The sequence below is a fragment of the Podarcis erhardii genome (genome assembly GCF_964252035.2).
Source record: "Podarcis erhardii genome assembly, chromosome: 14".
Classification (NCBI taxonomy): Eukaryota; Metazoa; Chordata; class Lepidosauria; order Squamata; family Lacertidae; genus Podarcis; species Podarcis erhardii.
Genome location: NC_138503.1, coordinates 15,802,009 through 15,812,290, shown reverse-complemented (window position 1 = coordinate 15,812,290; position 10,282 = coordinate 15,802,009). Strand labels below are relative to the sequence as shown.

The 10,282-nt window shown below is 44.3% G+C and overlaps 1 protein-coding gene across 5 annotated transcripts in view; it reads right to left on the bottom strand.

The window, feature by feature from the left end:
• Positions 1–2,216: 2,216 nt before the first annotated feature.
• PDE8A (phosphodiesterase 8A) overlaps positions 2,217–10,282 on the bottom strand; it is a 198,463-nt gene continuing 190,397 nt past the window's right edge. For 3 of the 5 annotated variants that reach the window (XM_081838860.1, XM_081838859.1, XM_081838861.1), the window contains exons 19-22: positions 9,388–9,520; positions 5,658–5,825; positions 4,760–4,889; positions 3,476–4,545 (exon numbers count right to left, since the gene is read on the bottom strand). In XM_081838860.1, the coding sequence (XP_081694986.1) occupies positions 4,439–4,545; positions 4,760–4,889; positions 5,658–5,825; positions 9,388–9,520 (538 nt within the window). In that variant the 3' untranslated portion in view covers positions 3,476–4,438. Of the gene's footprint in view, positions 2,320–3,475; positions 4,546–4,759; positions 4,890–5,657; positions 5,914–9,387; positions 9,521–10,282 lie in introns of those variants that run through there. The other 2 variants (XR_014150840.1, XM_081838862.1) reach the window with 2 other exon arrangements.

The window sequence follows — 10,282 nt, the reverse complement described above, 5'->3', positions numbered from 1 at the left end:
GCCCATTACTTGGCTGGAGAACGACACTACAAAAACAACAACAATAAAATTTATTTATTTATTTATTTATTATTATTTAGGGGCCACGGGTGGCGCTGTGGGTTAAACCACAGAGTCTAGGACTTGCCGATCAGAAGGTCGGTGGTTCGAATCCCTGCGACGGGGTGAGATCCCGGTGCTCGGTCCCTGCTCCTGCCAACCTAGCAGTTCAAAAGCACGTCAAAGTGCAAGTAGATAAATAGGTACCGCTCCAGCGGGAAGGTAAACGGCATTACCGTGCACTGCTCTGGTTCGCCAGAAGTGGCTTAGTCATGCTGGCCACATGACCCGGAACCTGTACGCCGGCTCCCTTGGCCAATAAAGCGAGATGAGCGCCGCAACCCCAGAGTCGGCCACAACTGGACCTAACGGTCAGGGGTCCCTTTACCTTTATTATTATTATTTATTATTATTAATAGTAGTACCCTGCCCATCTGACTGTGTTGCCCCAGCCACCCTGGGTAGCTCCCAAAAGGTGGCTCAGTTTCCAGACAGGGAGCTGCTCTCATGGGAACCTGTGTTGACCAATTTATAAGGTTAGATCAAAACAGTTATATTGTTATATAGCCATAAAAAAACAAACCCGTGGATTGTATAAGAAGATGCTCTGAATAATCAGGGTTTTTAATTTTTAAAAAATCAATTTAAAGGTGCAACGTTTGATTAATCTAACCAATAAATTGGTTAAAATCTGTTTTAGCATCTCCCAAGCTAAAATATAGCTGTGGGGGAAGGGAAATAATGAGGAATGGAAATATATTCCCCCCAAAAAACCCTTCTATTTGGGTATCCATAAAACCCAGAGCTCCCTTTGCATTTGGGTGCTATTAATATACATTAACTTCTAGAGAGATGGGAAGTTTTTGGCTTTCTCACCACAATGGGCGCCTTGACGTAATCAAGCTGCATTTCCTGTATATTTTTCACCCAAGGAATGGAGATTAAGAATAAACAAACATTAGCAAAAAGTCAGGCTGGGTCAGAAGACACTTTGACATTTTGAGAACAAAGAAACAAGCATCTCCATGGTGTATTTTAACCCCCCACCCAAAGAAAGGATTTAATTTCAGAGGTCTATGGAATGGCATAAAAATAAATAAAAGAAAATGTTTCAGAGGAATAGGCTAAAATGTTTGACACTTTGCAAGATATACGTTTAAACACACTTCTTCTGCCATCTTCCAGAATGCTTCCTCCAAATGTCAAAGGGATGGAAAGTTTACAAACCACTGGGGAATTAAAACATTTATTTTTTAATCGCTATTTTAGTTTTCTTCTCCAGCACAGTGGGTGGGAAAAAGACTTATTGAAGCACATTTCACCTGGGAACGTTTTCCCTGCACCACAGGCACCCAAATTATGGAGAATTGTGCTGAGTCCCTTTTATTCTTCTCAAATGAAACTTGGACAGGAAAAGTTATGGCAGATTGAAACCATATCTACTATACAGTTTGGAAAGTCTACCATCTGTTCACTGTGCATTTTGTATACCTCTGAAGGTATTGATGGCTACGTTTTCAGTCCTGGTCTCCTGCAAATGGTATTTGCCATCACTGTGTCCATTTACCTGGCTTCATGAACTGGCAGGATAACAGGGAGGAAGAGGAATAAGATCCCGGCGAGGGGTGTAACTGGGACTGGGACACTGGAGCAAGCTGGGGTTTGGGATAGGTTGGTGTCGGAGGTATTTACAGGGTGGTGGAGGGTGACGAGGGGCTGGGGGCCAGGACACAGGAACCAGAGCACCGGGCCCCATCACCAGAGGGGTCCCTGTCTTCACGATCACGGCAGGCTCTGAGGCAAAGGGAGCAGGGGGTGAGGTAATCCAGAAGGCTGAAGCAGCCAAGGGCCCACAACCCAGTTCCTTAGCTGGCCAGGTGGGAATCACTAGCTCTGTGATTCCTCAGCTGGAATACGTTCAAAACAGGAGGTCACATGTCTCCTCAACAACAGTTTAACAAGAAGGTACAGCAACTCGGGCTGTCAGTGGAACTTTTGCGATTGATGTCCCTACCATCTGTCAAGGCTATAATAAAGACTAGGTTGTGGGATATTGAACGCCAAGCACTAACAGTAGCAGCAGAGAAAACATGTTCCCCTCTTTATTTCCTTCTTTCTTGGGCACATGAAACTAACCACACTTACCTTGAATTTCTGCTTAACCCTCAAGAAAGAAGGGCATTTTCGCTGGCCAGGTTTAATTCAAATCCATCAGACCTCCTTTGGGGAAGGTTCTCAGGCAGGGTGGAAGGAGAAAGAACTTGCCCATGTGAAGACCACCTGGTGGAAACCCTTACACATATGGTTCTCAATTGTAAACTATATGCTGATCTCCGTCAGCAATTTCTAGATCAACTCTGCATCCCCAAATGGAAACCAGAGTCAGAAGTCATACATTTTCTATTACTGGGGAATGATCAGGAGCTCACCAAGTTAGTGGCTAGATATTTCTATTTGGTTTTTTGTCGTCAAAATACACTGCAGACGTCTGATCTCCCATGAGACCTAGAGATGTGACGATAGACTGCTCTGCCTCCTTTCTTTTAGCAAATGTTTTGTGCCACTGGGGAAGTGGAAATTCTGTACTGATTTGTTTTGGATGTTTGTATGCAATGCCAATAAAAGATTTGATGATGATGATGTCTCCTTAAGCCCAGATGCTGCAATCATTCTGCAAAGTAGAAAAGGCAGCAGAGCTGAGGCGCTGTGTCTGCTCAAAGGCCTTGACTTGGACGTTCCTGGACTGCCACAGGGCTGTGCTTTGGGTTTGACTTTGGATTGTATCCTGACTGCTGGACTTTGCTACTTGGATTGACCCTGAACCTCCTTTCCTGACCCAGACGTTGGGTTTTGGACTTCACTTGTGCGGATCAACCCTCGAACTTTGAACTTTGGACCTGGCCTACTGACTTGCTGCCAGGTAGACCAGGGGTTCAGAACACCTGGAGATAAGAGGGTTTGACCTATAATAATAATTATTATTTATACCTCGCCCATCTGGCTGGGTTCCCCCAGCCACTCTGGGCGGCTCCCAACAGAATATAAAAAACACGATGTCTGGGTGTTAAAACATTAAAAACTTCCCTAAACAGGGCTGCCTTCAGATGTCTTCTAAAAGTCAGATAATTGTTTATTTACTTGACATTTGGTGGGAGGGCGTTCCACAGGGCGGGTGCCACCACCGAGAAGGCCCTTTGCCTGGTTCCCTGTAACCTCATTTCTTGCAGGGAGGAAACCACCAGAAGGCCCTTGGAGCTGAATCTCAGTGTCTGGGCTGAACGATGGGGGCGCTTTGAGTCTGTTGCCCTTGGTTTTACTACTAAACCAGGGCTCTGAGGATCACTGTCCCAACTCCAGTGTTGGGGAGTTCCAGCTACGGTCACAGTACAAGTTATATGACCCACGTCATTTCGCTTGATGGCTCTCCAATGAGACCTTTGATAAAAACTTATTTTAATTAACATAAAATTGAACAATATTTCAACATACACATCTATCCTTACAGTGCAATAAAAATGTATCCTCATTGTACGGCGTTTTGCATTATGAAAATAAAATGCGTAACGAGTATGAATCATGTAAATCTGTAATGCATCTAAAGTTGGCTTTGGCTTTTAAAGTCTTTATAAATTCATAGAAAATATTGAACATCTAACAAAATAAATAAAACATATTTTAATCAAAGATGTCTAACGATCAGCTTCAAAAGATTTGCAGGTTGGGTGGGTGGGTTCGTTTGTTTACGTTTGCTACTAAACTCATTTTAAAGAAACCTGGCTCTCAGTAGTGCTCAGAAGTGAATGATTGCGCCTTCTGCAATGCGAAAAAATAGAGCTATGTCCATTTTTCAGAAGATTCCCCCCCTCCCAAAATCCTTCATAAAGGGTTTGCATGTCAAATATTGTTCAATGTAACTGGGGGGTTTTTCTTCCTTTAAGTGCTCATTAAAAAGTATCCTCATAACTGTTGAGACATTACCACCGATGGAGATGTCCGCCTTCACTTGTAGATCTGATTAATGTGTTAAAATTGTCTCTTTTATAAGGAAGAGGTTATCTTCAAGCTTTGGAAATCTGGCATGAAGAGAATGCCAAAAATGTGAGACAAAACCAAAAAAAGGTTCGCTTTCAAACCCTCTTCAGTACAGACATTGCAGCAGTCCAGTGTAATTCAACTTGAAAGGCTCACTCAACACAGAGTCCCTAGGTGGGAGGTTGCCAAGAGTCCACTGCTGACCTCAAGACATTCTTAGAATGCTCAAGTTCTCCGAAGCTGTGTACAGGAAGGCCTTGCTGTAATACTGAAGAGACCAAAACAAATCCGAAAATGCATTCTCAAATGCAAGTTTGTAGGAACGCCTCCAGATGGGCAATGTTCACACCACCAAAATGTCCGGTTGCTATTCGGGGGGAGGTCGGAGGGTCCGTAGCTTCTTGTCGTCCAGCCCCTTCCAGTATTTGAAGTTGTTGTCTAGATGCTGCATCAGATTTGGAAGATCTGCAAAGGCTGGAGAAGAAAGGAAACAAAGTGCTTACGTTCCTGCAGAATAAGACAAGATGGGGAAGGTGCCCAATGGCTCTGAACACTGCATGCTAGAGGCCTGTTTTTTGGGTTCAATTAATTTGCAGATTTTCAACACAGTCTTGTTATTCTAAGCAAATCTTAACAATATTCTGGATTGCCTACTGAGCAGCTGTCAAGGGGATAAGAGGTTACTTACCATCCCAAGCGTCAAACATGTCGGTGATGAAATAATCAATGAAGGATATTTGAGATTTGGGGATGCTACAAGTGTTCCGGTCAAAAACAGGCATCACAACAGGCAATCCTTGCCTTTTCTCGTCATCTGTCTGAAAAACAACCCCCGCCCAAAAGAAACCCATTGTTACGACTGTTTTGTCTGTTATTGTTAATGAGCTCTCAACTTTTGATTATTTATTTATTTGAGCATTTATAAGATGTTCTCTTGGCTAAAAAAATCAGTACGAGAAGCAGTATACCGAAGCATATGAAAAATCAAGATTATTGCATAATCTTAGAAAGTTGCAGAATCTTAAGATGGGTTGTGGTTGTGACCTGGTCTAAGAGCACACATAGGTTGACTGCTTTCATTTGGGGGTGATTTCAGAACAAGGAGGATATTATACTGAGCTAGGGTCAGAAATGAAGGGGGAGACAGACACATCCACTTCCACATACCCTTAACTTCCTATGAAAATCATGTATCGTATATCAACATTCATTCATTCATTCAGTTTCTATGCCACTCACACGTGTCACAAAGAGGCTTTCATACAATAAATAATAACAGAGTAGAACATCACAATTGCAATACAAATTATATAAAACAATTAACAACTCATCCATAAAACAACCACCTTCTATAAAACACTATTAACCAAACAACTTAAAAATAGATTAAACAGCACAGCCACAAGAAAAGCTGTATTATAAAGTTATTATAAAATTCACAAAGCATTACAACTCTCCTAATCCACAAATGATATTGAAATTAACAAACTAACAACCAAAAACGAACTATGCACTGTTGATTTCTCTCTCTCTTTCTCTCTCTCTTTCTCAGCTGAAATTTCTCCAGCTGGCCGTATCTCACCCACCTGTGCAAAATATTCCTCAGAGATGCGGCCTGCCCACTCGACACACTGCTCCAGGGGCCGACACGGGTTGGAAACATCAGCACACTTAATGAGCATGCGTTTGATCAGGATCCGGTTTTCGGGAGACGTGAGGACGGTTTTGATGGAATCGCTATCTCCATTTGCGCCCTTATCGAAAAGTTGACAAAAATGTACCATCAGCATCTGTGCAGGAACTTCAAAGGCATCACGTATAAACAAAGAATCTTGTGGGAACCTTAAACATGAACAGATTCATAGCGGCTTTAAAGGATCAAAGTCTGCTTCGGATGCATGAACACACTTTCACACACATGGGTATTGAGGGATGGGGAGAGGAACCTGCATGAACTGTAGGCTCAAGAAACTTTCAGGGAAGTTTTCAATGTTTGATGTGTTGTGTTTTAATTTGTTGGACACCACCCAGAGCGGCTGGGGCAACCCAGTCTGATGGGTGGCATATAAATAAACTATTATTATTATTAGTTTTAATTTATTTATTTCACAAGCTTGATATACTGCTTGATTGTAATTAAGGTAAAGGACCCCTGGTTAAGTCCAGTCAAAGGTGACTATGGAGCTGTGGTGCTCATCTCGCTTTCAGGCCGAGGGAGCCGGCATTTGTCCACAGACAGCTTTCTGGGTCATGTGGCCAGCATGACTGAACCACTTCTGGTGCAAGAGAACACTGTGACAGAAACCAGAGTGCATGGAAACGCCATTTACCTTCCCACTGCTGTGGTACCTATTTATCTACTTGCACTGGTGTGCTTTCAAACTGCTAGGTTGGCAGGAGCTGGGACAGAGAAACGGGAGCTCACCCTGTTGTGGGGATTCGAACTGCCAACCTTCTGATCAGCAAGCCCAAGAGGCTGAGTGGTTTAGACCACAGCGCCACCTGCATCCTTTGACTGTAATAAAACTCAAAGTGGCTTACATAATAAAATAGTCAGTAGAAAACAACTATCTGAAACATTAAAAAAGTAAAAACATATGTTAAGAGTTATGTCAATCACTGTCTATCAAACACCTACTCCCCCCCCCATCATCCAAACTTCATTCATCAACTACTCCCCCCCCCATATTTTCCCTCCCCTCTCATAAATTCAAATGCTTAAAGGATGGCTTTCACCCCTACTCTTATCCATGAAAGCTTATGGGGGGAAAGTGTGATTTCAAATGAAGCCAATGAGTATGGAATTAGGAAAGGCAGCTGTTTTTGGCCAATTTAGCCACCGAAAAAGGCTTTGATCCTGCGTGGAAGAGCCCAGCCATTCAGCCTGGAGTCCAGAGTCTGGCCCTCTGTGCGGCATTGCCATTTGATCAAGTTTCCAAATGGCGCTTCAATGGGACCCCCATTGTTCATCAAGGACCAACTGCTGAGATGACCAAAGGAATTGGGGCTTCAGTTCTCGTTGCACTGACTTCAAAATACTTGGGCCTGATCCAACTTCTCGCTGAATGAATGGAAAGATTTCAAGGGAAGCTCAAAGGAGCCCTTTGTGAAGAAGCTAAAAACAGCCACCTCCTGCACAGTTGTGTACAAAGGGCAGCAGACTCGGAGGAAGCCTCCAACCCACAATGTAAAAGTAAACACATTAAAGGACGAGTAGAGTAGCCGGGGACCTCAGTTTCCAGCTTTTCCGTCCTTCAGCAGCATAGATGTCCTTTTTAACTGCAAGGAGAAAGTGCTTTCCTTGGGGGGGGGGTGCAAGGTGTTTGTGTGTGTGAGTTGTCAAACCACAACAAAACCAGCCCATCGGAACTGGCAAGTTACTTGCTGGGAGATGCCAAATCTCTGCTCTCAAAATCCCGAAACTGTTCCTCTCAGCCGCTTTGCAAGGAAGACAGATAGAGGTGTGAATAAATGAAAAGGGCACGCCAACTGCAACTGCAAAGCGAGGAGAGACCTAAAACGGCACTTATAAGAGAATGTGGTACAGAAAAGAAAATAAGACTTTTTTTTAAAAAAAAAAGGCATGAGAAACCCAGCAGCAAATGTGATCTATTTGCCCTTATCCAACGGCTGCTTCGTACCCTTACCCTTTTAAAATGTGTGCATACAAAAAAAGGACGAAAGGTGAAACTTGCAGCTCTCTCTAAAGGACAAGAGGCAACATGATGGAAGTGTGCAAAAATTATTCATGGACCTGGAGGAAGAGAAATTTTTCTCCCTCTCCCGTGATACTAGAATTCAGGGATGTCCACTGAAGCTGAATATTGGAAAATTCAGGAGACATAAAATAAAGCACTTCTTTATAGGGTGCATAGCTAAAACGATGGAATTACTGTTAGCCACCAACTTGGATGGCTTTAAAAGAAGGTTAAGCAGATTCATGGACGAAAAAGGCCATTGCTGGAGCTGTGGACTAAACCTCTAAGCCTCTTGGGCTTGCCGTTCGGAAGGTCGGCAGCTCGAATTCCCGCAACAGGGTGAGCTCCCGTTGCTCTGTCCCAGCTCCTGCCGACCTAGCAGTTTGAAATCACACCAGTGCAAGTAGATAAATAGGTACCACTGCGGAGGGAAGGTAGACGGCGTTTCTGTGCGCTCTGGCTTCCGTCATGGTGTCCTGTTGTGCCAGAAGCGGTTTAATCCTGCTGGCCACATGACCCTGAAAGCTGTCTGTGGACAAATGCCAGTTCCCTCGGCCTGAAAGCGAGATGAGTGTCGCAACCCCATAGTCGCCTTTGACTGGACTTAACCATCCTTGGGTCCTTTACCTTTACCTACTAACCACAATGGCTATATTCAGCTCCGCTGGCAGAGTATGCCTCTGAATCCCAGTTCTTGGGAATCTCAAGGAGTGGAAAAGCTGTTGCACTCAAGTCGTGCATCTTAGGCATCTGCTTGACCACTGGGAGTAGAGGACGCCAGACCAGGTGGGCCACCCAGCAGCCCCTTCTTTCTTAGGGAAAAGATCTCTGCTTACCAACAGGCTAGCTTTCCACAAGCTAATAAATGGCCATTTAGATAAGGGCCATTCACAAACCTCCTTCCAGGATGCTGGACTAGATGGGTTGTTCAGCGGCAGTTTCCTTTTGCTCTCATGCCAAGAAGGATGGGACAGGGGCGAAGCAGTGGTGGGGGCATAGCCCCAGGGGCATGGTTTTGAGTGGGGCGCAAACCACCTTCATTCTAGGATGCAGTAAAGTCCCCTGGAAACTGTACCACATACCCCCCCTCTCTCTTTCTCTCTCTCTCTCTTAAAAAACAACATTTGTTTTGCATAAAAATACAGTGGTACCTCGGGTTAAGTACTTAATTCGTTCCGGAGGTCCGTTCTTAACCTGAAACTGTTCTTAACCTGAAGCACCACTTTAGCTAATGGGCCTCCTGCTGCTACCATGCCGCCGGAGCACGATTTCTGTTCTCATCCTGAAGCAAAGTTCTTAACCCGAGGCACTATTTCTGGGTTAGCGGAGTCTGTAACCTGAAGCGTATGTAACCAGAGGTACCACTGTAGTAACAACAACAACAACAACAACAACAACAACAACAACAACAACAACAACAACAATACTACACTGGCTCTTGGGCTGGAAATAGGGAAAATCCTGAAAGATGTATAGGAGAAAGGATTTGCCTAGATGTTATTCTGCTCCTCAGGAAGCAGTGTGAAATTTGCAGGCCAATTAGCTCCCAAATTAAGTAATAAATTAACATCCACTTGAAGCTTTCGCATCTCCTTGCCTTCCCCGGAGAGCCTCTTACCCCGTTCTCTTCAAGCGCTGCCAGCGGCTTGTTGATGCTGTTGACAAACTTGTTGACGTGCTCAAAGTGCTTGGTCATTTCTGTGGCCAGGACCATGTCGATAATGGCCTGCCGGAGGGTTCGGTATTCATTCCTGCGTAAAGAAGGGATGTGTGGGATATGCATGGGCTCAAGGCCATCCTGTTTAGATTCTGACTGAAAAGGTTTCTGATTGAAAACTTGGGAACAATCCGAACAACACGCAGAGCTTTATAGTTTACTAGAGCTGTCAGCCAATTAAAAAAATTTCAGTCTGTTAATCCTTTGCATTTTGAACCACTTAACCAAATGATTTGACTTTAAAAGGAACTGCATTCTAACTAATTCTCCGGATAGTTTTTTTTTATTATAAAAAAAACCCTATTTCAACAACAGAACCGAACAACAGCACCAGTAATTCAAATTCAAATGCTCCTGAAATTGACCCCTTTTGATCCATCCACTAGAATTTTAGTGGATGACTCGAAAACTATAAAGTAAGTTGATAAATCTAAAACTAAATTTTGCTGCTTAAATGTGCAGGCTATCAATGAAGGAGACTTCTCAAGGCTATAGTACATTGGTACCTTGGGTTAAATACTTAATTTGTTCCGGGGACTTCCGGGATAGCGCGAACGGGTAATGGCGGACTCCCTCTGAGCTCCGGAGGGAGTCGGCTCCGCTAAGGACGGGTCTTGCCGTGCCGGCGACACGGGGACCCTTAGAAACCGCAGGCGCGGAAGCCTGCGGACATGGTGACTCGGTGGGCACCTTAAGCGCCCTCCCTGACCCGCGAAGAGCCTTTTTAAAGGCTACGGAGTGGACCGGAGAGTGGCGTGGTGCTGAGAGTCGATCGCTGCCTTGGCGGAGCGAAGCC